This window comes from Micromesistius poutassou, assembly GCF_964030765.1.
Source record: "Micromesistius poutassou genome assembly, chromosome: 11".
NCBI lineage: Eukaryota > Metazoa > Chordata > Actinopteri > Gadiformes > Gadidae > Micromesistius > Micromesistius poutassou.
The window spans coordinates 16,226,106-16,253,320 of NC_140281.1; the positions used below are offsets into that span (position 1 = coordinate 16,226,106).

General features: G+C 43.7%; 2 protein-coding genes across 6 annotated transcripts in view; one reads left to right on the forward strand and one right to left on the reverse strand.

The window, feature by feature from the left end:
- Positions 1-1,018: 1,018 nt before the first annotated feature.
- Positions 1,019-10,514, reverse strand: acbd5a (acyl-CoA binding domain containing 5a). Its single transcript, XM_084475698.1, has 13 exons — positions 10,388-10,514; positions 9,955-10,075; positions 9,362-9,482; positions 8,758-8,830; positions 8,397-8,514; positions 7,231-7,479; positions 6,845-7,015; positions 5,183-5,274; positions 4,323-4,551; positions 3,711-3,919; positions 2,981-3,040; positions 2,631-2,740; positions 1,019-2,504 (listed from the first exon to the last, which is right to left on the reverse strand). Exons 2-13 carry the CDS (start codon positions 10,043-10,045, stop codon positions 2,492-2,494), a joined length of 1,536 nt encoding a protein of 511 aa, XP_084331824.1. The 5' UTR covers positions 10,046-10,075; positions 10,388-10,514; the 3' UTR covers positions 1,019-2,491.
- A 385-nt stretch (positions 10,515-10,899) lies between these two features.
- abi1a (abl-interactor 1a) overlaps positions 10,900-27,215 on the forward strand; it is a 39,396-nt gene continuing 23,080 nt past the window's right edge. For all 5 annotated transcript variants that reach the window (XM_084475139.1, XM_084475137.1, XM_084475135.1 and 2 more), the window contains exons 1-2: positions 10,900-11,142; positions 19,695-19,862. In XM_084475139.1, coding sequence (XP_084331265.1) covers positions 11,026-11,142; positions 19,695-19,862 — 285 coding nt within the window. In that variant the 5' untranslated portion in view covers positions 10,900-11,025. The remainder of the gene's footprint in view (positions 11,143-19,694; positions 19,863-27,215) is intronic.

Consider the following 27,215-nt stretch of genomic DNA (forward strand, 5'->3'; position numbering starts at 1 on the left):
AACCAGTTGCCCTAATTTTTAACATTAGTTGTCTTAAATTGTTCAATAATCTGCCTTCTAACAGAAAGTATGTGTTTATAATGGTTCATATGCAGTCTCCTCTTCAACATCAATAAGTGGTTCCTTGTTAATAAGCAGCTTGTAAAAAAAAAAAAAGGAAATCATTAATATATTCATGTATATACAGTATATGTACCCATGTACTTCTTCATTTTTAAAAACAGCGTGTTTTTCTAATATCTTGTTTTAAAAGATTTACTGTTTATGAGTGAAATTGTTTTTCTTTAATAATGGTCACAGAATGCTGTAGCTGCTCATAAAGGGTTGTTTCTCAAAGTGACAATTACAAATAAAATGGATGTTTGTATCATGGAATTTTTCCGGTTTAGTTGTATTTCAATAATGCTTCATTGACATCTTACAAATCAATAAACAAATTGAGGTGTTACTGTTAAAACAGATATTTGTTAAAGAAAAACTTAGGTAAAAGGATTGGGCCACATGTGATTATTTTTTTTGAGTTCTGAGTTTAAACTTTGATCTCAGAATTCTGACTTTAAACTCAAAAAAATGCACATGTGGCCCTAATCCTCTTCAATAGGTCAGTGTGTGGTTCCCATCCTGTATGTCGCAGAGTGACTCTCACTGACCTTTTTACTTTACAGGTAGCCTACCCATAATTCTTACTTTAAATTCAGAACTCCAAAAAAATCACGGCCCTAATCCTCTTCTGTATAAACGGAATATTGACTGTAGTAGTATTGATATTAGTATTGATATTTCAAAGATAACAATTCTGCACAAAGCAAGCAGTACTGCTATAAACATTTTATATTTACTAATTAGTATTTCCTAACAAACTATAGACATTACTATTGGCTGTTAAGTCAAATATCTTTGCTCATAACTCTAGTTTGAAATATTGTAGCCACGATATTGTATGAACACAATTGTTGGTAATCATAAAATTGATCAAATACATTTAGTGGAATTTGGGGAAATAATTGGCAGACATGTCTCAAAATACACAATCTTTAATTCAAAGCTCCTTATCAATAAACATGCAAACTCCTCCATTGGAAGGCAGAAATGTAGAGAAAGCCTTAGTTGATTTCAGTAAAAAGGTAAACTTTTATTGTTTGATAAAACAATTCTCTGTAAAGATTATATACTGTATATTCAAAGCTCTTGCTACATCTGATATACATTCTATATTAACAAAATGCAATTTAAAATATTGCATTTTAATTATAAGTTATGTATATAATGCACACACACGTTCTCGCCGCTTGCTAACATTTACACACGCAGTATAAGCAATATTATAACTATTTATAACCATTGGAAATAAACTATACAGTGATATCTTCACATTAAACATTTAAATTAGTTCACAAAGCACAATGGCTACAGGAACCCCTGTGAAAGGTTGCTATAGCATGTAGCTACAGAATAAGAAAGGCTACTTGGTTAAAGACCAAAAATTCAGGTGAAATCACTCAAAACCAATTAATAACTTCATTATGACATTATTAACTCCAGCGTAACTCACGACTTTGGAATTTTGGTCCGGGACTACGCAGCTGTGCTTCGACAAATTTTATTCAACCTTATACATTTTATTTTTGCTACAACAGTGATAAGCGTACCTTATGATGTTGAGGCACTTTTTCCATTGGGAAAACAGTTAAATTAATATAATGTATGCAAAGAATGATCAGTGAGTAAAACAGTGGATGGATATGGATAAAAAGAAAAAAAATCTATTAAAAAACAACAAATTACAATAAATGATCAGGTGTAATATACAAACTTGAGATGTACTTTAAGCCATTATACTGATTAGTTATACAAACTATTGATCCTTTTTATTTATTATTTGAGTTGATCAACTATTTATTATCTTCACATTTGACCCTCATTGCCTCAAAACAATTATAATATTTAGCAGCATTATCCGGGCAACTAATGACAAACGAGTTTGACAAACAATGCATTATACAAAATTATGAATAATTAAAGATGATGCCCATGTTCAAACATAAATACAGAAGCACCATGACAAATGCTAAAGCAATCATCGCATGGACTAGTTTGATTTCAACCATTGATTTTCTTCTTGTTGAACCATAATCCTCTCATCCTCTCAGGGTTTCCTTCTTTCTCAAAGAAAATAGTCTTTCTATACAAATCCTTCTTCTTGAAAACACACAATTCAGGCCTTTGGTCGCCCTCAATACATTCAATACATTCATCTATTTTCGATTCCACATTGAGTCCAGGAGACTTCCACATCCTCTTCCTCTCGCTCACCCTTCGTCTACTCGTTTGGTGCCATACTCCTAGTGCAAAAGCTACTGACTGCGTAGTAGTGGTGGTGGGGGAAGGGCTGGGGACAGCTGTAAGCTACCCAAACCAACACGCCAAAAGGATTCTCGGGTCAAACGTGGTGGTCTGTGCTGTCACCGCGGGGGCTCCGGTCCAAACCGCTTCAGTCGATTCTTCTAAACGTTGTTAAAAACAAACAAAATAGCAGATGCCTTTACTGGTTCCAGAACTAGGGGTGATCATCACAGAACTGTATTAGTTTTAAATGTGGGTGGTGAAATGGGGACCTTTCAGTGTGTTACCTTCTCTTTCGCTGGAGGTACAAGCGGAGGAGCCACTGCACCACGAACGGCCAGACCACGGCAAACGCCACCGTGCCGGGGGAGACGTCGAAAGGCCACCAGGATGGTGTCTGGTGGTTCAAAACAAAGAGGATATCATAACGAGCTAATAATACAGTTCAAATTAAAGTACAAATTAAATGCCTGGTTTGCCCAAACATGTTCTGTTTTATAGATACATGTATATAGTCATTCATTCATGATTACATTTTTTGTTATGACCCCTTTAATTCTTATATTTATGCAGGCTAAGTCGGCTAAGAAGCTAGGGAACCTAATATGATGATGCTGATGGTGTCACTTCACTGTACCTTGCTGGACTTGTTCACTCTGGGCGACCCGAACGTGGGCGACATCGCCATCGACCTCGCCTGCAAGCAGTGTGTAATAGATTAGCAAAGAAGAATTACTTACTTAAGTACTACGCAAGCTATACAAAGATGCAGAGAATCTCTTTCCAGCTGTGTTGTGCTACTAACCCATGGTGCTCCACTAACCCATGGTGCTCTACTAACCCATGGTGCTCCACTAACCCGTGGTGCTCCACTAACCCGTGGTGCTCCACTAACCCATGGTGCTCTACTAACCCGTGGTGCTCCACTAACCCATGGTGCTCTACTAACCCGTGGTGCTCCACTAACCCGTGGTGCTCCACTAACCCGTGGTGCTCTACTAACCCATGTTGCTCTACTAACCCGTGGTGCTCCACTAACCTGCGTTGCCCTGAGGGCCTCCGGTGCGTGCTACTAACCCATGTTGCTCTACTAACCCGTGGTGCTCCACTAACCCGTGGTGCTCCACTAACCCGTGGTGCTCTACTAACCCATGTTGCTCTACTAACCCGTGGTGCTCCACTAACCTGCGTTGCCCTGAGGGCCTCCGGTGCGTGCTACTAACCCATGTTGCTCTACTAACCCGTGTTGCTCTACTAACCCGTGGTGCTCCACTAACCCGTGGTGCTCCACTAACCCGTGGTGCTCCACTAACCCGTGGTGCTCCACTAACCCGTGGTGCTCCACTAACCCGTGGTGCTCCACTAACCTGCGTTGCACTCAGGGCCTCCAGTGTGTGCAGTCTCTGCAGGACGCTCTGCATGTCCTCCTGCAGCCGTCCCAGTGCCACCACGATCTGCTCGTTGAGGCTCCCGGCAGGGGTCCCCGCGCCCGCCCAGCGCTCCCCGTCCCCCTCGTCCCCCTGCCAGCCGCCCGTCCTCAGCCTCTCCGAACCGGCGCCCCCTGATGGCCGGGAGCCTGGTGAAGGAACAACAACAGGAAGTGTGTTGACAGAAGCAGAAGTGATCTGATTGGTTGCATCTGGAGATCGGAGTCATGCTAGGTCAGACAGTACATCAACGCATTTATTTCCCTCTTTGATGGAAACAAATGGCATGCGTCTGTGGTGTTGATTCCCTGTGAATCAATTTAGATGACACTGATCCTTGATAAGGGGGAAATAGTAACTGTAAAGGTGAGAAAGTCCATAATAGTCAGTTATTAATTCCTGGTTTAAAAGTATATTGATGTCCAACAGGGAATAGGTCCTAGGCTAGCGGATATAAAGGGCGTCATAAGCAGGTGTATTCCCTGTTACTGGGCTAGCAGGTATAAAGGGTGTCATAAGCAGGTGTATTCCCTGGTTCAGAGAGTCTCTTACCTCTCCCTCCTCTGACCTGGGACCTCCCCGCCGTGTCCCCACTGCGACTCTGTCTCTGGGAGCTCCCCCCGCTGGCCTCCCCCTCCTCCCCCCCGCGCTGCACCCCCTCCTCGGGCCTGGGCAGCTCCCCCGGTGGCGGCGTCTGGGTCTCCTCCTCTGGAGTGGGAGAGAGAGAGCCCTGGCCCTCGTCTTCGTCCAGGTCCTGCGGGCTGTGGTTCCTCTCGGAGCCCTGGGGACGCAGAGAGGGGAGAGTTTCAGAACCCGGGCCAAGACACTTTACAGGCCAATTTACACCAGAGCCGTTTTAGACACGTTTTTTAGTCGGCCGTTGGCCGTCAGACGTCCGACTTCAGCTAGAGATAGAATTCATTCAAACTAGTGCATTGATTTACACCGGCAGCGTTCTACCCCCGTCTCACGGCCGACCAAAGCTTAACTTATGCTTCACTTCTATTTTCAAGCGTTTCTGAAGCGTCTCGGTTATGATGTGTAGGCCTATTATCTGATGAATCTTGAAAATATAGCGAAATAAACGGCGGCGGTGTGAATTGATATGCCTATGTTATGCTCACGTCTCTCTCTCGCCTGCGGTGTAAATTCCGAGTAAGGGACAAACACAAAGGGAGAAGAGCAAAGTGGTTATACTGGATGTTCCATTTGAAAGCTGTCATTGGTCTATAATGTATAACTGTGTTAGTTTTTCATTCATCAGTGTATTTCTTTCCTCGTCGTTTTGTGTGTGTGTGTGTGTGTGTGTGTGTGTGTGTGTGTGTGTGTGTGTGTGTGTGTGTGTGTGTGTGTGTGTGTGTGTGTGTGTGTGTGTGTGTGTGTGTGTGTGCATGCGTGCGTGCGTGACTTGCCTCTTCCTGACCAAACTGGTCCACAGAGTCACAGTAGACCTCGCTGTCGGAGTCATTGGCCGGACTAAGAGCAGGCCGCTCCTCACTGGAGTCTGAAGCAGGGGAAGAAAAATACACAACACAACCATCGGGGTTAAATTCACACGGTGGGGAGAAGATGGGGGTTAGACGTCTCGCTCAAGGATATTTACTCGGAGGTGGAGGACAGTAGGGATCGAACCCGGGTCCTTTCGGGTGGGAATTGAACACCCGAGCCATTGTACTATCTCGCCCCGTCGCAATCCCCTTCATCTACCGAGGATCATCAAGAGAAACGGTGTGTTTGGGTCTGCACTGACTGTTGGTCTACCGCAGTAAACGGGGTGTTTGGACTATCTGCTTGTTCGGAGCGCAAAGTGTTTCCCTAAGGAAAAAGGGGCTGAGGCTTGCCAGGGATTAAGATTAGGAGATTATCACGGTCACATGGGGAAAGAGAGAACACCTGGACAATGGAGGCCAGGGGGTAATCTAGGGGACAACATGCTTGGAAACCATTTTAATGCGCTTCTTAGAGATGCTGGGAGTTTCTACAGTGCTGCTATAATACCTGTGTTGAAACGGTGGGAGAAGTAGTACAAACTCACTGCTTACTTTGGAAAATGTGCACAGATTCAGTGGCTAAACATCCATCCTTCAGCACTTTAGATCATTCTAAAGTTTTTATGTAGTAGGGTAGGGCTCACAAGTCACTCTCTAAATGCTTCGCTCAAATAAGAGACCCAGGACATTCTCCCAGGTTGAGTTGCTAAAACTGGGTGGAAACAATTAAGAGTTTAAAAATAACCTGCCTCCCTGAACCAATCAACTTTAGCGTGGCCCTTTGTATGGTGACATGCAGAAGTCGTATGAGCTTGTAAACACTGTCGTACCCATGCGTCTTTCTAGTCCTGGGTCAAATATATCTAAACAAAGTCGCTGGAAATTCTTGATTTCACCAATCTTGGGGACTGAGCACACACGTGATGAAACAATATCAAATAACGGTGCTAAGGACATAAATTTTAAATGTTTTAAAAAGCTCTCTCACTCATGTTACAAAGTGATTCGCTATACCTCCAGTTAGTTTCACAATGGAGGAGATAAAGGGGGGGTAAAGCATAATTACTGGACATTACATCCCCTGTCAAATATAAGGGCCGCAGGCCTTTGAGCTGCCAATCTTGGTTTGAACACCTAACTTGGATATTTGCTTTGGTAGGTTGGTAGGGGCGAGATCTCCAATCATCTTGTATCCCGAGAATAGTAGTTGAGTAGGACAAGGGGGAAGGATAGTGTAAATGCTAGGGTGTGTGACTCGCAGCCGGGTGGTTCTGGGTTCGATACCCCAGTGTCCGCAGCCTAACCTGTTGGGTTTTTGAGAAAATGACCCCTAACCGGCTTTACGACCTGTGTCTCAATTCACCAAAGTTGCATTGGATATGAAGCATCTACTAAATGTTACTCATAGTAATAGATGGATAAACAGTGAACAGTAAGATTTGACAAGAAATTAAGCTACGAAAATATGGAGATAATCAACAGAAATATTGGTACCCCATGTCTCAGATCTGACACGTTAACCATTAAAAATAATGAAAGTCGAACACTGATCCACTGAACATCCAAAATGGCCGTGTTTCTGACCTGGGTGAGAGTGTCCATTGACGTGAGCTGCGTCCTGGGGGCCGTCATGGCCGTTCAGAATAGCCTTGGGTTGAGGTCTGTTGGTCAGGTGGGGACCACCGTTAGCCAACTTCCCATTGCTCAGAGGACCCTTGCTTCTCCTCGACGGAGCCTTTTTATTGAAGTTATGGTCTGTGATCAAAATTGTGAATGATCAGCAATAATAGTCCACCTTTACTTTCATCTTCCTTTTCACATTCAGGCATGAGCGAATACAAGAACTACGCCAACCATACAATTGTTTAAGAGAGTGTCTGATCTGTCAATTTATATGAATATGGCATTTTATCTAGTGGGGCAGAAAAATAACAGCAATAATAAGTTAGAAGTTGATTGGTTTACATTACCTTTTTTGACCTTGTATGTCTCCACCTCTTCCGCCTCCTCCTCCTCCTCATCTTCTTCATCCTCATCATCATCATCCTCATCATCATCATCGTCCTCCTCCTCTTTCTCTTCCTCTGCAGGTTCCCCAGCCAGGAGCTGGGGTCTGGTTCTGCTGGGCCGGCCCTCCAGAGAGCCGTTCAGCTCCATGTTCCTGATGATGCTCTTTGTGACACTCTTGGACGGTCTCGAAGACAGCATCGTCCCGAAGCCTGCGACCACAACCCCTTGGTCAGTACTCAATTCATACTGGGTCTGCACTCCTGTACAGCTAAAGGGAGAGAGAGCCAATACCACGGCCAGGGTCTGGGGTTCAATTGCTTGTCTAGCTCAACTGGTAGAGTGAGGCCTGACCACTGCCAGGGTTGATTCCTGATTCCTTCGCTAGCTCAACTGGTAGCGCAAGTTTGATGCCTTGCGTGTTTGCACTCACTCGACTACATGCAAAACAAATTTATTCAGACGTACTACAGTTTGCCTAAAACCGTGGCTGCACATTCTTTGGACAACAATGGAAGCCTACATTACCCAAATCTGCCACTGTTACATGTCTATTTTATGATTGCAAGATGGACGACACTAGTTGACAACATTGCTGTATTTGGAAGTGGTGGACCTCTACAAGAACCAAACAAACAGCATCACCTTCATACCATAGACGCTCACGTTATACCCTAAGATATTGGCTCATGACTAACTAGGTAAACAATGCGTTTTACATTGCTTCTATCTATCTATATATGGTATGAGCATTGGTAATGGAATCTAAAGGAAGCCCTAAAACTCGAAACTTGAAATCAAGGCATGTCAGTTCCCCAAATGCAACAGACAAACGTCTCATTTTCACCTAGGTTCCTACTGTACGCACTACAGGACTCTAAGGGATGGAGGGAGCAAATACACGTCACTAAATGATAGCACCACACTGCACTGCTGGGGGGGGGGGGGGGGGGAGTCGACACACATCAATGTACTTGCCTTCAAGCTGCCTAGCAAACTGTGTCAAACGGGCTGTGCGTGTGATGGAAGAGGAGGATTAAAACTCAACAGACAAACACAATAAGGACGGTGAATCGACAAAAAACAAGCAGGAGACCCCTGCGGTAGGAAGCGAGGATGAGCGCCGTACCACTGCTCAGGTCGGATATCTGCGTTATCCTCTTCTTCTCGTCCACCAGTTCGTAGAACGGACCCATCACCTTCAGCAGCTCCTCCACCTCGTCCGTGATCGGCATTCCCTCCAGAATCTGCAGATCAATAGCGTATCAGTAATCGATCATCAATACGTCTCCAGCTGAAGCTTAGCCCATGTGTGCGCTCTACGAGCGGTTGAAGAGTGCGGCGTGATGCACACGTTACTGTGCACCAGAACACTTGACAAACAAATTAATTGGTTGCATAGTAATAGTTTATTGGTGAGGACATTTAATGACTGCGAAAGACAGAGAATGAGACCGAAAGAGGGAGCAAGAATAGAGACATATAGTTACCAGTTTCATCTCATTCACATAAGCCGCCATTGCCTCTTCCTTTGCCATGTCCCCAAGTGAATTCCAAGCATCCCTAAAGGAACAAAAACATAACACATTTAAAATGAGTTGGAAGAAAAACACAACACTCTTTTTCTAATCTTTATTAATGGTCCACTTCAAATCAAACTTTCAACGTTAGTTTAGAGTTAGGGTGATTTCAGTGTTGTTAGTTTAGTGAGGTTATTCAAGGTCAGAACCGTGGGTCAACTCAGTTCAGTGTTGTTAGTTTAGTGAGGTTATTTAAGGTCCGAACTGTGGTGGGTCAACGAGGCCTTGGCTCAGAGGGGGTGTGCAAATAAATAAACATCCCATAATAATCAACACCAGCTTTAAACAGTTTATATATTGGAGCAATGTTCCCCACTGTGTCCCACAGACACATGAAACCACCCATGCGGCTATGTAGGTAGGAGGTTGCATTCCCTGCGGTATCATTCACCGCCCAGGTCCAAAGATCCTCCCTCTCCCTCTCTCTCTCTCTCTCTCTCTCTGATTTTATAAACAGGGTGATAAGACAGCAACAAGAGATATGGAACTATGTATGATCCAGGGAACCATGTACCATTTTGCTTTCCCCACAGCATCCCAGAAGCCAGGCCGTGGGATGTTGCATGGGCCTAGCGTGGCCTGCTTGTAGTAGCTGTAGAATTTGAGCATCATGTCATTCGACGGCTGAAAAGAACCTGGGTATAAAAAAAGAGTAGAAAAAACAAAAACGTTGTTTCTGAGTGTGGCGGAAACCGTATTGGATTATGCATTACACTGACTCTTGAGACATGTCAACATTCAGAGTGTTCTTTACAACAATGTGCCAGTTCCTGACATGACATGTAGACATTGATGGGTTTAATGGGGAAGGTGTTCTGCCAAAACGTACAGCCTTAAGAGTGACAATGGCAAAGCCTGTATGTGGGTTAGGCGACATTACATCGCCCATTTAACAATATGTTTGCCACACAGGTGTACCAACTGTGGAAACTAAACTTCTGAGGTTCACCAACCTATTTGCGTCTGTGTGAGTCTATAAATATATCATTCTTCAGTCCCCAGCACACCTGTCTCCCCTCGAGTAGGAGCAACGGGTACCACTGTACGTGAACAGCACCGACACTGCTGTTCCGACGACAGTGAATACAGTATGTAGGTCGTCCTTACCGTCCGGAGGTAAACTCTTGATCACTTTCACGGCTGCCTCGAAGCGCAGCAGTGTCAGTGGATTTCCAGTCTCCATGCTGACGCACTCCATGACGAAGCCAGAGAATCAAAATAAAACAACCTTCGGGGTCGAGAAACAGGCAGCGGTTTAGGGCAGATACACGCATGCGTGATCAGTGGCTTTGGCACAGTCGGATAATGATATTGGTTACAGTAATAAGACGCCAGATTTGGAAATCGTTTGGGAAGCCGACGCGTCTTAAACTCTCCATGTTATGAAAACAAAATCACAAAGCCTAGTGTTTTGAGGACAGCACCAGTAGGAGGCTGTGTCGGTGTGCTGACCCAGTTCTAATATATTCATGTACACCAAATACAATACTGACTAATCGACGCTTCGCAACAAAATAGCTGGTTACATTAGTTGACTTACCATGAAGAAATCGAGGCTATATATCAGCGGGGATATCTATAACGCTTACAAACAGACGCCATAAACAGCTAAGTAATGACAGGCACTGTACGCTCAGGGAGTTGTAGTTCTCGACAATCTTGACGGGAACTTTGCAACCACATTAAGAGGATAGTTCCTACACATCCCAGAATGCATCACGAGGATCGGCACTGCAGGGAAGTGTAGTTGCAAAGCACGGTCAGACGAACGGAATCGCCCGGTAATTCTGACAGTATATAAGACAAGTAAAACTTACAAATAAAATAAAATCACGACAAACTAAGACAATATTGTTGATATTTAACCTCATGTTACGTATTGATTTTAAATTTGCGAAGAAAATAGGCCGGTGGTGCGATTACTCGTCTATTTAGAAAACCGTTACAACCGGATATCTCGCTCCGTTTCACTACGTTACCCGACATGCCCCTCGGCCCGAGTTCAAAGTGTCTCGTTCTGTGCTACTTTTCTCTCCCAGATGGGGGGTTACGCCGAGCCGAGAGCAGCTCCAATCCCACAATAGCGACGGAGTTTGTCAAGCAAGCACTGCTGGTGGTTTTCAATCTAAAAGGGGGAGAAAGCTAGCCCGGGGAAGCTCTGCGGAGGAGAGATGTAAAATGGCAGAGCTACAAATGCTGTTAGAGGAAGAGATTCCCGCCGGTAAACGAGCGCTCGTGGAGAGTTACCAGAACCTGACCAGAGTAGCAGACTACTGCGAGAACAACTATGTCCAGGTAGGAAGACACAACACCAGGGAACACCCGAGCATGTATCCTAGTGCTTCCCCCGCCTCCCTGTCGTCTTGAAACCCAGGAATGTGTCCGGGGACAGGATATGTATATAAAGATCCCCGGGCGTGGATGCGAAATCTGCCCGCTGCATTGAAGCGACTCGATGTTTTCAATGTCTCATATCTAATAATGTCTCAGTCGTATATGTAAAACGTCTCTGTCATATATCTATACGGTGTCGTATACATAATGACTCGTGTCTAAGTCTATAATGTCTGGTAGAACACGTTGCTGTGTGCCGCAGGAAACATCCACGCCTGCCCACCAGAGTAGTAGGTCGGCTAAATCAATGATTTCTCTCGGTTAGTTTACACAGAGGGTGTGTCGTCTACTTCTGAACGCTCCGAACTTAACCCCGCTGCACACCGGCAGAGAGAAACCGGGGCTCCGGTGATTGAGTCTGTGGTTTAAAGTCTTTTCACATTGTGTTTTATTCATACACGAAAGCGACAGACAGCTCCCCGGTTGGCCTCTTATAATGCTGACGACTGCTGAATGTTTGAATTCAATCAGGGTAACGTTACTTCTATGAGTCAGGAGTGGACTGTAGCGTTACATGACTTCCTGAGTAGTTATTGAGATGTAAATTAGACATAGTTCATATTCAGTAGTTGGGTCATGTTTTTGGTTTGTAGTGCTTCTTGTATGTGCCTGTTGACGGCCATCTGAGTTTTTTGACAACGTTGCACACTATCTATCTATCTATCTATCTATCTATCTATCTATCTATCTATCTATCTATATTTATGTATCTACAGGCCTATAACTATGTATATAATTTGCTGAATTAGTTTCACAACTCGGATTGTTGGATGTTATTTTTTCTCATCGAGTCAACTGTGTGGTTAACTTTTATCAGATTTTGTGGGGTTGACCAAAAGCGGAATAAAGGTAACAACTAAAACCCGTGAATTGGTCAATATCCTGGAAATTAAGAGACAGTGTGACCGATATTGACGAGGAAGCGGAACACAGAAGATCACAGAAGGAAAGCCCTAACAGCCGAGGAGGGTGTGTCCATCCACGATGCAGTCCCGGAGGACTCCCTATAATTTAGTTTTTAGGGGTAATTTGGTTTCTTGTCAGTATTTAGGTTTAGGCTGATCCGTCTGACTAATAAAAGACCCTTTAAAGAGACCCTTGTTAATTACCACAGACACAGAAACGGCCTTCAAAAGATTTGAAACCTTTGAAAAACCGACTTTAGCCTGTGGTCACATCCAATTGGCTGCGTTATATGTGCTGCAACGATAGACCTGCCTTCTGTTCATCATAATACTACAAATATAGCCTGATTATTCACTTCAGATATTTCTTTATAGGTTACTGTACAAATTGATTTGTGAAATATTGGATAGTCCAAAGTATGAATCATGATTATACCATAAAGTCATATATTTAGTTGATATGAAAAAACTCCTTATGTAATACTTATCCTTATTTAATCTTATGTAATCTCAACCTGACCAATATCTTTTAGGTTGTGATTTGATATGAATGGTTATGAAACTAAACATAAAATTACATCAAAATAAGTGTTTTTATTCTGTTACATCTATAAAGTCGTATTTCTAACCAAATTTCACATTTCTTATCTGTGAGCAGGGCAGTCATAGGAAGGTGAGGGTCATTCAAGTGTGTCAGTCAGACTCTTTACTCACTTGGTTCACTCTTTCCATCTTTCAGATCTTCCATCTTTCAGAACACACACACACACACACACACACACACACACACACACACACACACACACACACACACACACACACACACACACACACACACACACACACACACACACACACACACACACACACACACACACACACACACACACACACACCATGGTGAATCATTCACAGGGATAGGCCCACATGTCTCAGCCTGTCTTCAATTTTCTTGCATCTCTTGCTTTCTACTTCTCGTTGTCTCTCCCTCCATCTTGCTCTCTGTCTCTCGTTGTCTCTCCCTCTCTCTCTACCTGGCATAACTGCCAGGTAGAGACTGTTTACAGAAGACTGTTTTGTTTAGACTGTTTACAGTAGTGATTATTGGTCAGCTTTTTTTTTCAAGTTGTGGATGTTGTTGGTGACTGTAGAGGACTGTGTGTTAATACATAATCCATGACAGTTGAAGATGGATGTTGGTACTGAATTGAAGTGTCATTGTCTTTGATTTTGTCATTCAATGGTGTACGTTTCTCTCATATCAGCCTTTCAAAATAGAGCTCAATCTGAAAATAGAATGGGATTTTAAATGTGATGAACGCCTATTTCAACATTTTTAAGGTAAGAATATGCTGTTTGTATGATGAGAGGCACCTCATTAATCTTGTATAGAAAATCAGTGTCACAGCAGGGGTACAGGTCCTGGTATCTGGAATTATAAATACGTTTCACCACCGAGGTGTTTACAGGTGTTTCAGATATTCATCTGCCACGCATGTCCTTGACCCTCCCTGCCCTCCTTCGCTGAGCTCTTTGTTCTGCAAAGACACCTGTGACAAGTGCAGGCCCCCTGGGCCATGCCCCCTGCCTGCTGCTATGCTGCCAGGGAGAGACACGGACCATATGCCGTGTCTACTGTCATCTTTGGGCGAATACGGCAACCTGCTGTGTAGGCCTACAATGGTGCAGAAGTAGCTCATCCCTGATCTGAATGGAGTCACAGAGGCAGAATCAAAATGAATGCACACATTGTGAGGCATTGCAATGCATGGGAGGGCATTTGGTGCATGGTACGCAATCTCCACAGCTTGCCATGTCCAGGTTTCCATAGTTGGCGCACACCTTAGTTCACCTTGACATTGGATCTGCTGTTAACTTCTGCCTGATGTATTCTGAAAGTGTGTATGTGTGTCGGTTGATGCTTTTTTGCGCTCCTGTTTTAGAGGGACATTTGAGAAGGGGTGGGGGGAATGACAAAAGGGTGAGGTCATTATCCAGCTGCTAACACACAATACGTATCAAGTCAGAAATGCCTCATGGAACCTCCAAGCAACACATTTAAAACATTTTTCAAAGGACAAGAGTTTACATCCTGGGTACTAGGCCGGTCTCTTAAGGCTGCTGGAGGTGAAGCTATTTTCGATTTGGTCCATTTCCTAGTAGGGGAGTTTCATGCGATACAGGTGTCTCTGGTGCACCTGTAGGGATTGTTTTGTGTACCAAGATGTTGGAGGAAATGGAGTGACCTGGTTATATCCAGGTCACATGACTCATGCCATACCTAGTGTTCCCTGGGAGAGGGCTCCCAACGTTGATGAATGTACCACTTTTCCTAATTTCCTAATTTTCACGCTTCCTCTCTGCGTCTCGGGATTGGAGTCCCATTTTTCCTTCTTTCTATTTTTCCTTTTTTTCACGAAGATGAGCGGCCTGGTTTCTCAACGCCGCAGTTCATTCATGTATTCTACCACCTGCCGTCCACCCATGGTTTTGGTTCAATCCATAGTGTCTGCCTGAATGCTATTTGGAATATAGGACACAGAAATGTGGGGGTGCATTAACAGGACAGCTATGGGTAAACACTTTTTTAAGTCTTATTTTACCTCAAAGTGCTGCAAAGGTAAACTGGTCAGATTCCGCTCTGGAAATGGGTCATACAACTAGATTCAGTTAAATTTAGCCGTGAGGCTGCCTTTTAAAGCTCCCCTCCCCCTACTGTTCTTTAAGGCTACATGCTAAGGAGGAAGAAACCCTGCATTGTGTGTCCCATTGACCCATTTGACATATCAAGATACCTCTTCATGCTGTAGAAGTGGATGCTACAGGGGGGGAAATATTAAAATCCTTTTATTAATAATGCTGGTAAAATAATTGTCATGTCCGTCTAGTGAGAGGGACTTCCTGGTTGGGTTCTGTAAAATTAACCGTTGGTCAGGAAGTGCTTTTGTATACTAGCGTGTGCCAACTGTAGACAATCTTTAAATATTTCCAGTGTATATCTCATTGATTCTGTCACATCCCAGTGTAATTAATCCGGACTACCTTCCCTTATTACACATTGCGACACTTTTGACACTAAGAAATTAAAATCACAATGTGAGAAATTAAGCTTGTTGGAATCACCTCAACATACTGTAGTCGATGCTGTTGAGTTGTTGATAACAGCTAATGCTGTTATCAACAACATCAAACTCTATTGGGGGGGAAGCCCGTACTTCTCTTTGATTACAATAATCTTACTATGGACACTCCCAAAACGCCTCCCACTCACACCACCCAGCCAGCCAAGCTACGCTAGGTTGCGTCCCACAGCCAGTTGGAGTAGTAGATTTTTTTGAATTCTGAAAGTCTCCCTCCGGCTCCTACAATCTCAGAGCGGGTTGATGTTACACATGACTTTAATAATCCTCCACACAAAGTTATTTATACAAATTCAAACACTATGAATAAAGTATAATAATAATCTATTTATTGGTGACATGATTGTATAATATAGGTAGGGCATTAAAAAAATTAACCAATTGTCAGGTAAACCACCAAACCGCACTGTATTTGCCTTTGATTCAATATCAATGGTAGGTTGTATGCTACCGTATGGTGGTCTAGCTGCAGGGACTAGCACCAGCTTTATGCTGTTTTTAGAAAAACCATACAGACACGAGAACATGCTTGGAATGGATTGATCCTCCTGGTCTCTTGTGGATTCTCCTGTGCCCCCCCCCCCCCCCCCATCATTCCCTTTTCGTCCAATCAGTGTCAGGATGTCCAACAGTAGCTTGTAGTGGCGGCCCTTAAGTCCTGCTTATCTCATCCCATTCGATCCTTGGGTGATAACCGCTCGATAACTGACACCAAGCAAAGTGTCCTGTGTGCACTATTCTGTTATTTACTGTGCATTACCTACAGGGTGCGTAATACAGGGTAACCCTGTTGTCTGTAGGGTTGCAGGGTTCATGTCAATGTTCCATCAAGTCATCAAAGAACATCTCCACATTGTCTGTATCCTGCTACAGGATATGATCCATGTGGAAAAGGTTAGCTCTCTGTTTTGAGGATAGCAGGTTTAATTCTGTTTGGAAACCTTTTTTAGAATTTTTCCTTTTTTTTTTTTTTTTCCCCATTCATATTTGTGTGTATTTTGCTTGCTGACGGAGGTGTGAACAACACTTGGGGATAACGGTTTGAGTTGTTCAGATTCCACACATTCTTTTGTCTTCCGAGCTTGTTTCCCTCCTGGATGAGTGGGAGCACAATACAAGCCCCCTGTCAGTTGGGCTAACGGGAGCAACAATGTATTGTGTTGCGTCCTTACCAGCATTTTGCTGTAAACTCCAATTGTATCTAGTGGGCTTCTTTTTAGCAATGGGCAATTTAGGATCATAGTAGGCTCTAAAATTAACTGTCTCCAGGTTAGGCTGCGGATATTAAAAATGGAACCCAGTGCCTTTTAGACTGGGAGGAGAACCTCCTATCCACTAGACTATCCTTCCCATGGCTAAGAAGCAAATTATTCTGAAACCAGGTCAACTGGACCATAATGTTTCCTGATATTATATTCGTGCTCGTTGGGTATCCTAGGCACTATTATGGTTTGGAGTTGGGAGTATGTGTAGTTAGTTTCCAGGACTTCGCCTACTCATTCAGTCTGTGTCCTGCTTGTACTCTAAGAAGCTTCTGGCTGGAGAGACCAGCTGAGATGTGGGAGGCTGGTTGGCCATGTGTTGTCTCCTGATCTCTGAGCAATCTCTTTCTCTCTGTCGGCCTGTCTGTCTCTGGTGGAGGAGGTTCAAACCTTGTGATCCACAACTTCTCAAGTGTCATCTCTAGGGGGTGTCGGTTGGATGTGTGTGGTGAGAGTTGGTTCAAACTGGGCAGTTCATAGTTGTATGATATTGCAATGCTGCACTTAACCACCATTATTACTTTTTTAATTCTGTATACATATTTTCCCTTTAGACATGCATACCTAAATCTGTGGATTTATTGTTTTTTAACCAATGACAATGTGCAAGATGTTTACAACTCCTCAGCTGCTCATGTCCCCCTCCCCTTCTTCCTCCTCCTCCCCTTCCTCCAGTCGTGGCTTCAGTTGAGAAATATGAGAGGAAATGCCCCAGGAGGGTTACAGTTTCCTGGGAACCTGCTGAGATCCCTGGCTCTTTAGCTTCTCTGCTACACTACCACACACTTGTTTACCCTGCCGCCCGAAGGAACTACGGCTTTATGGACTTGGTTTTGCATAGGAAAAACCCACCATTGGTTTCTAATATCCGGTCTGGTCTGGATCTATAACTGATCTTTTAACTGAGGCTTCAAAGTAAAAGAAGCCCTTGAGCTGGGCAGTATTGACCGGTAGATCTGACCCTAATATCATGACCATGGATCATGTGACCGGATCTTGTTTGGTCTGAACTATTTACTGCTGGGGAGACAAATGAGTAGAAGAATTTGACCATGTGTATTGCAATATCGGTGTATCGGATTAGCCTGAGTTGTTTACATGTATATGTATGTATATGCCAAATAAATAGATGGGAGGAATGTATAATACATTCCTCCCATCTATTTATTTGGCATATACATGTAAACGTGTACTTTTTCAATTCCATATATGTGGAATAATCTAATAATAAAAAAAAAAAGGAATTGGGAATATGTTCACACTGTGGTGAACGTGCTGCTTATGACTCTACTGCTGTAGTCTGGTGGTTCTGTCTCACAAGATGGCACCCGCCCTGATCTTACCTCACTTTCCCTATATCTTAAACTCAACTATACCCTTTTCTTTTTCTTTTGCTATTGATGAAGCTTATATGTATTAATTAACCAATGTTTGTATAACTTTTTGGCAGAAAGCAGATGCTTTGATCCAATGTGTCAAACATTGAATTTAAGACATGTAAGCAGCAGTTAGGGGTTACTGCATCTCTGCCGAAGGATGCATACAGACAACCCGTGGACGTTGGGGTTTGGAACCCCATACCTTTCGGCTGGGACTCAAACAGCCTAGCACATACACTACTCTGGCCTATTATCTAAACATTATCAAGAGGTCGGTGTGTCCGAGTGAGCAGTTTCTGTGTGGGTTTATTGCCCGTGGTTGCAGTATTGGCAGAATGGTTAGCTGTTTCTGGTATTGATTTTAGAGAGCGGCTGTTGCAGCGTAACAGCAGTAAAAAAATAAAAAAAGGATGCTTCAAACACCAGCATGTGTGGGTTATTTCTTTGAACATCATCCAAATCCAGATACACTCTAAAGGCTGATTCAGGTCATATTCAATGGGATATGTTAATGTTGTTTATGGGGACATTTCCCCTAAAACATTAAGTGTTAATCCTAATTTAAGAAATATAAAGATTTTTGTCTGCATGCTTTATTCAAAAGGTGAATAATAATAACATGACTTTTATTTGCTACTTCTATTCAAAAGGTGAATGGTATGAGAAACGAGCTACGAGCTACATTACAACTAGCTTAATTTTAAAGCTACCTCGCAACAAGCAGAAAACCCCTCAGAATGCTGTTGACATATTGTAGTTTTCCCTATACATTACTGCAGGACTACCCAGTGATAGTGTTAGTGGAGAGAGAGTGTGGTATGTGGTGCTACTACACACTTCTAGCAGATGTATAGCCAGGCTACAGCCCTCTAGAGTAAAGTGTGCTTCCTGTAGTGTGTTGTTTTGTTACACATCTGCTAATCTCATTGCTACTGCAAGATTTGGCACACTGAGATGCAACCTGTGTAAAGCAAGCACTAAACAGTCTAGCTGCTAACTGCCCTGCCCAGGTCACAGGAATCTAGCCAAGTGGGTTGTTTTTAGATTAGAAATGCTCTAGTGCGCATGCACACGCACACAGCTATTCACTTCACACTGTACAACTCAATCTTCAATAATTGAGTACTCCTTTTATCCCTCTCATTTGACCATCTTGTTTTTTCGTTCTTTAATTTCTTCTTTACTTGGTGTTTTCATACTTTCGTCCTTTGTTTCATTCTTGCTTTATTTCTGTTTTCCCCGTGTTTTACACATCATCGCCCCAACTGCTGCCCACAGGGTAAACAAGTCAGAGGCTCACTATCATGTTGTGGGTATGTGTGTGAAAATGCAGTAACGTTGTATCCACTATACTTGCTCAGGGTCTGGGTTCCACCTCCTGAAACCCTAAGGAAAAGAAGAGGCAGATATTCATTGTTTATTCATAAAGTCATCTGGTATTCATTATATATGCATGATACATATTTATATTATACTGTACACCTTATACCTTTTCCTTTTCTTTTTCTTTTTGCATCTGCTCTCATCTCTCCTGTCAATGCTTCTGTGTCTCTCTCCTCTCTTGCTCTTTCGCAGTCTCTCTCTCCTCTCTGCCTCTCTACCCTCTCTTGCTCTCTCTCTTCCACCCCTCCCCTCTCCCCATCTTACTATCTCCTTCTCTCCATCTGCTTTATATCAAAAATATCAATTTAGAGTTGTCATGACAAAACGTGTGTCCCCATGGTCAAAGCATATTAAACCTAAAGACATTCGTTGTCTGTCCTGCAGGCCCAGGACAAGCACAAGGCCCTGGAGGAGACCAAGGCCTACACCACCCAGTCCCTGGCCAGCGTTGCCTACCAGATCAACGCCCTGGCCAACAATGTGCTGCAGCTCCTGGATATCCAAGCATCGCAGCTCCGCCGCATGGAGTCCTCCATCAACCACATCTCCCAGGTCAGGGCGCAATGGAGCAGTGTGTGTGTGTGTGTGTGTGTGTGTGTGTGTGTGTGTGTGTGTGTGTGTGTGTGTGTGTGTGTGTGTGTGTGTGTGTGTGTGTGTGTGTGTGTGTGTGTGTGTGTGTGTGTGTGTGTGTGTGTGTGTGTGTGTGTGTGTTTACACTACAGCAGGGCAGAGCGTTTAGCTAGCACATATTACAGAGCTGAGTAACTAACAATCTCATCACTCTACACAGTAAAAATGCACAACCGTGTTTATTTTATTTATTTATGTAGGTCCATCTGTTGTAGACATTCATGTATACTGTATATACGGTACACACTAGGGGGGCATTAGCTCAGGAGGTAGAGCGGGTTGGCTGGTAACCGCAAGGTTGCTGGTTCGATCCCTGGCTCCTACTAGCTGAATGTCGTGGTGTCACTGAGCAAGACGCCTCACCCTAATTGCTCCTGACATGCTGGCTGTCACCCTGCGTGGTTGACTCCGCCGTTGGCGTGTGAATGTGTGCATGAATTGGTGAATGTCAGTCAACAGTGTAAAGCACTTTGTTTAAAAGCGCTATATAAATGAGGACCATTTACACTAACACACACAGACCCATACATATGTATTCATATATATAATATTACATTTCCCTGGGTCGAATTGAGCAAAATTAGTTTCAGTAGGATCAGTATCAGTAGTTTATCATAATTCATGATTTCATATTTGATGTAAAACGGAGATATCAAATATTTCGAAACATCATTACACACAGTTAACTTGTTGTAGACAATTGGCTGAAAATAAGGTGAATACCGGTATTGTAGCTCAACTCAACCAGACAAGACGGCTCTGTCAGACCTGTACCTGTCCATTAGGGTGTGTCTTTACCATGAGCACCTGGCACCCAGCCCTGGCTGAAAAAAGCAGGTAAATCAAGCTTCTTATCCAATCAAGGCACCAATCGCTTGGATGAAACCATGGCCCCTAAGCCATGCGACTGCTACTAGCTTAGCTCTTAGTGTTGGCCACCAGACTGTATATTGGCACACAGCTTTAGCACCCTATGTAGCTCCCTGAGCCATGAACACGCTAGGACATGGCGTTGCAGTGAGCAGCATTGCAGTGAGCTTTTTGTTTGTAGTACGTCAGTTTTGTTTGGCTTTCCTGACAGCTGTTTCCGAGAATACCTGGAATTCTTCAGGGCTGGGCAGAGTTATCCCATTCACAGGAGAGAATGTCGTCCTGTTAAACGTGCGCCTTGGGTTGGCCTTTCAAAGCTTCATTGTATGACTGAAGTATGAAATATGAAGAACATAAAGAAAGGCAAATATTAGAAAGCATTGCCAAATGATCCTTTACAACATTGACAAAATAAAAAGAAAAAAAACTAAAACAATCCTGTATAGCATTGGAGACTGAAGCCAGTGGAAACCAAACTCAAGGGAGGTGGAGAAGGAGAGAGGGAGAGAGTGAGACTGGTAGAGTGACTGACACAGAACCAGTCAGAAACACAACAGACCACAGATTTTTGAGTACTAAATAATGGTAACAGAAGCCATGCCTAGGTCACTGCGGTCTCCCTCGGTCTCCATGGCAACCCCGCAGGCCACCAGGGATGGGCATATACGCAGTAGGGCTAGGCGGGGTGCGGTGACTTGGCAGAGGTAACCGACAGACTAGCGTAAAGGTCGGACCGTACTGTAGTCACTGTACTTAAGCTTCAGAGGAGGTAGGACTGTGTACTCTAGTGGTTAGGGTGTGTGTCCCCCTGCCCAGAGGGTTCTGGGTTTGAAACCACATTTCTGCTGTCACTGCAACGTAACACTAGAGCAAGATGCTTGAACCCCTGCCTGCTAATTATAATTGACAAAAAAAAGTTTCAGCTGCTAAATTGCTAAATCGTTTTTCTGGGGCAAGATAGGGTAGTGGTTAGGATGTTTGACTTTCTGTCCGAAAGGTTCTGGGTTCAGTCCGCAATATCTGCTGTCCATCCAAAATGCCTTCTACCCTCTACCTGTTCCTTCTACCCTCTACCTGTTCCTTCATGACATACAAAATATACCTCTAAGTCTCTTTGGATAAGGGCCCTGCTAAATGACTAAATGGCAGAAAAACGAAGGTCTCTTCTCTAGACTACAGGAGGTTGTAGAGGCCAACAGGAAGCGTTCCATATTGCTTAGCTAAGGGCTTTAATTTCCTGCTGTGTTGGCCAACAAAATCCTCCTGGGTAGTTTGTTTGTCATCATTGTCTGATAGAATAACTAAAAGACTAAATGGTAGCAAACAGTAATAGTGTGATTGCTTTAAACAGCCACACGGGAGGAATTAATAATGATGGGGTCCGAAAAAAGGCCATCCGAATAACAAGTAGATCATATTTATTAGAATATAATAGAATATTAATAATGGATAGGAATATAATTTGATTATTTAGGCCAGAAACTCCTGACTTTCATAACTCTGAAAGCATTAGACACCTTTTCAAATTGCCTTAATGAACTAATTGACTCAATAGCATACTGCTTGTTGATCTCAGCAAGTACTTATGAAGTGTGGGGGAAGTTAATGTTCGTTGTCGACATGTTTGGACTCGGGATGTGGTCAGTACAGCGCTGGTGTGGTTGTAGTTGTTGTGCTTATACTCTGCATCACCTTGGCAACACGGGCTGTTGTTGAACATGGATGTATGTTGAAGAAAATCGGACAATAATATAATGGGAAGTTCACAATTTACATTGATGTCTATTGTGATGATGCACTATAATAATATAATTCATAATACACTCGTGCGTCTGGACCAGCCCCAGTGCAAGTCTCCCTGCTCCTACCTGAGGGAGCTCAACTGTGTTTCTCTGGGACGTGTGCAGCAGCCGTGACCCCTCGACCTTCTGTGGAGGCACCATGGCAACGCTCCAGCTGGGAAAGTGCATGTGTGTGTGTGTTTAATCTCTGAATCCCTGCTCGTTTCCACAGTTTACTATTTTAGTCATTTAGCAGATGCTTTAATCACAACTTAAAGTGACTTACAGGTCATTAAGGAGCAAGTTGGAGGTTAGGCGGTCTTGTTTAAAGATCACCCATTGTTTTCACCATTGTTTATTCCAGAAGTGACCCACCCCTAGGTCACTGATCACTCATGAGGGAATCTTTGTGATACTTTTAAGGATAAAAGTATTGTCATGTCTGGTTCTCTTCACTGTGCTAATGCTAGCCTGTGTTGACCCGACATTAGCTCATGATGTTGATTGCATGTTTTTCTTGGCTCCCTCTGCCATTGCATGTGCAACTGATCACGTCTCACACACAAATATGGAGAGGGTGTTGGGTTTATTTTTTGGTCTAACCACTGGGCCCTTATTTTACCCTTTTTAAAAGTTTTACTATTAACATTCTTATTTTAAAATATATAGAATTTGGTCACTTCATAAAATTGTATTCAAATAGCCTGGAAACTATTGCAGTGCATTGCCACACAGTGCTTTTGAGCAAGGGATTCCATGAGAAGGAGTTGCCAGGATCTCTTTACACTGGAGTATTTTAAATATTTCGTTGGTGTTCTTTGCTTGTTTACTCTTCTGTACTAAAAAACGTATAATGATCATCATTACTAGAACATTCCTTTCTCCTTAACAACCCTTAGTAATGATGTCCCATTATGACACTTCTCTTCTGCCGTCCCTCACAGCCGACCAATGGCTATACAGTATTGTGGGATTCCTCACTAGAACCAGTTAATGACTCATTCCAGCTCAGCATAGACTAGCTTCAGTTTAGCCCTTTTCTGCCCTGTGTCTGCTCTCTGCTGTTTAAAGCCCAGGGATTGGTTGGGATTAACTACATCACTGCTAATGGCTGGCAGTAACAATGGCTAGGCAGGCTATCTATTGTTATTTCACACTTTAAGGCAACTGAATTTAAGCTGTATCTTCCTTCAATTATGTTGCAAGTTTTTGAGTAAAATGGGGTATTGAAAGGTAGAAGAGAAGTGGGTTCTTCCTCCAAGGTTTACTGGGCTACTGGACTACTTCTTGGCTTGGTACCAATGCAGCCTTGAGTGACATGCCTAACCCCTACCTCATCCGCAACAAAATGTATCTAAAGTCCCTTTTGATAAAAGCATCTGTTAAATCACTAAATTGTCACAAAATAGAATCTCCTCTTACTGTGTGTTCACACCAAACGCGACGGTGCAACACGTTTCAATACAAAGTCAACGTAGAGATGCGTATCGGGCAAAATTTGTTGTGGCACAAACCTGCGGCAAGATTTGATTGACAGCGCAACATTTTTCCCTGTTACGGGCGGGCACATTCATGTTGATTTGCAGCTCGACAAATTTCGCTGAAGTTGAAATATTTGAACTTTGCCGCAGCATTCGCGTGAGACAGCCAATCAGTGTTCACTCCCTGTGAGTAACGTGGGTGAAGTAACGTAAAACAGCCATTCAGTGTTCAACCGGCCGGGCCAACCATTCCCTGCACTCCTTAGTGAACCGCAGCTTGGAGGAGAAAGTGATTGTTGCCGTTTGCGACTCCCGGAGCTCTATACATAATATTATATGATATTATATTATATAATATATAAATATCTATATAATATAATATATATAATATCACGGCATAAAGCTGTGTGCGCCTCCGGATTATATTATTAACCCATAAACGACGGGCGTTCCGACGCCTCTCCCTCTTCCACAACAGGTAAAGACATGCAATGGTGGTTATCTTGGCCATGGTTGTTGAGACTGAATTGGCATGAAGGACCGAAGGACCGAAAAACACTCCACGGCAAAATTCACTCTGCGACAAAATTCGCCTGACATACCTGCACACAAAACTGCACAGCGACAGATTATGTTTTGCGACCAGGCGAAAAATGTGTCTTTTGGTGTGAACACACAGTTAGACGATAGAAAGCTGGTGCGACCATTATGATAAAGAAAGCCTACCGTAGGGTTTCGCCTGGGTCTGTGCCTGCATGCTGCATTGCTTGATTTGCATAGTACTTTGCATGCTACATTACATTGCTATAAACAAACCTTGAGGATTTTTTCTGTTATCGTTGGCAGAAGAGACGTCCTCATCCACAATTCTCTTCAGTTCTGATCTGATGATAGCTTCTGGATCCAGCTCAATGTGCAGGGGGGGGGGGGGGGGGGGGGGGGGGGTGGAGGAATGAGGTGAAATGAGAAGTGGCACCAGATAAGAGAACGGCTCTCTTGACCCGCCATCTTGGCTGAAGCGGCCGGTGTCAGGCAACAATTACCGTCCCAAGTCCCCGTGTCCAGTTTCCACTGGCTGTCATCCCCATGTGACCTCCAAGTACTGTCTCTTCACAGACGACAGAACCTCGGATGTGCTGAGCGCCGCATTGCGTTGAGACCCTAAGCACTAGGCAGAACAGAGAGGTACTTGGTCTTCACCGAGGGAGCCATGTTGGCACCGATGGTGGTTGGACTGCCTTGCCAGAATGATTACGACTACAACACAGCATGTGGTGGGAGTGCCGGCTGGCCCAGGAGTTTCCAGTTGAGAGATTGTGACCGCATGTTCGCTGGTTCCAAGCCCAAATGCTCAGGTCAAAATGCCTCATAAGGGAAAAGAGAGAAAATCCAGTTGAGTGTCCAAATAATTAGCTAATATTGGGTTATAGGAGCTCATATATCGTAATGTGAATGTCAAGTATAGACGTAAACGTTGCACATCAGGAGTATATGTTGTCAATAAAAATTGTCTGCAAATAGTATTTTTGAAATTGGAAGCCATGTTGTTGCAATACTCTTTTGCTATTATCTGAGTGCTAACCTTCACAACGCTTAGCAAGGGAGATGCCTTTTCCGGTTGCCTCAACCCGCCCTGTCATGACCATGGGATTCCCAGCAGGTTTGAAGATCAGATACGGTTAACATACACAGGCTTCGTGGCCCTCACCGTAATCCTTGCAGAACAAACGTGACCAATGCACCCAATGCCCACACACTGCTTATCTTGGCTCCCTACATCCATATGTACTTGACCTCCAACCAGAACTCCTGAATGGCTCTCATTGGACGATAAAGGGAATTCCTGGCGTGCGAGGAGGCCAGTAGTATGAAGCCGGCCAGGGAAAACAGTTTAGAGGAGATGATGGGTCTTTTGGACGAGTGCATGGGAATCAGGGCTGTTGTACTGTGATCTCTCTGTGCAACATAGCAACCCTCAGTCTCTCTGCCAGAAGACTGGAACATCTGGGCTCCGTTCTTTCTTTTCTATCTGCTTCTCTCTCTATTTCTTATTTTCTGTCTCTGTCTCCTTTCTCTGGTCCCTCTCTTTCTCCCTAAATATAAGTCTTCTGGGGTTAAGGTCTATCATTAACTATTTCACATTTGTTTACACACACACACACACACACACACACACACACACACACACACACACACACACACACACACACACACACACACACACACACACACACACACACACACACACACACTATTTTACATGTAGAAAGGTATTTTGGGATCACAAATCTATCACCAATCATTTGTGCTTTTAATTTGCTATCACCATGCACCTGAAATGTATTTGTGAACCTGAAATACCAATGTACTTGCATCACAACTACAGACTAAGTCTAGTATTATTTCATCGTTTCTCTACACAATCTTCAGCCCAACCCGACAACGCCTACACTACCATGTGTGCCTGGGTGGGTTGCGTCTGTATGCCCGTTGCTGTGTGTGTGTGTCACTCTGCCTGTGTTTTTGGAGTGGTAAAGTTAAACCATCCGTCTACATTCCACATCAAAGTCTGGGGGGCCGTTTTGAAATTCAGCTTAAGACTTGTGTATCTAAGTCGGGAGGGAGAAGTAGTCAAGCTGAGTTCACTCAAGGCTTTGAAATTCCTCGCCGAGCCATTTGACAATTCCTGGTTTACTGCCAGACATAAAACTCATCTGTGCTGCGTTGCACTTTCTTCTGTAAATGTGTGACTCCCTAGCTCTTCCTGACCTCTAACCTCCTGCCCCTGACCCCCCACCCCCCACCCACACCGCAAACATGGCAAAGAGAAGCCGGGGCCACGAAGGGTCATTGTAGTAGCAACAGAACGCCAACCACAATACAGATCTATTTTCTGCTGATTGAAAGTTTATTGTTTTGGTATGAGGACACATGGATGTTCTAACTATAGGACTGGGTGTGATTCCTCTGTATATTTTGATTTGTATTCTTGTATAACCATCACACGCATCTTCTGATCTTGTTTTGAAGTGTCTAAAGAGACCATTCATTGAGGCTGGGCATCTAAAAGATGCAAGACCAAAAAAATGTAATACGATAAATATGATTTTAAATTCATAACGATTCTCCCCGGTATCAATATG

Coding starts and splice junctions, on each gene's coding strand:
- acbd5a (XM_084475698.1), bottom strand. CDS start 10,045: ATGGAGTGCGTCAGCATGGAGACTGGAAATCCACTGACACTGCTGCGC. Junction 9,483..9,954: donor CAAGAGTTTACCTCCGGACG/GTAAGGACGACC, acceptor TTTTATACCCAG/GTTCTTTTCAGCCGTCGAAT. Junction 4,552..5,182: donor ACCAGTTTGGTCAGGAAGAG/GCAAGTCACGCA, acceptor CTGCGTCCCCAG/GGCTCCGAGAGGAACCACAG.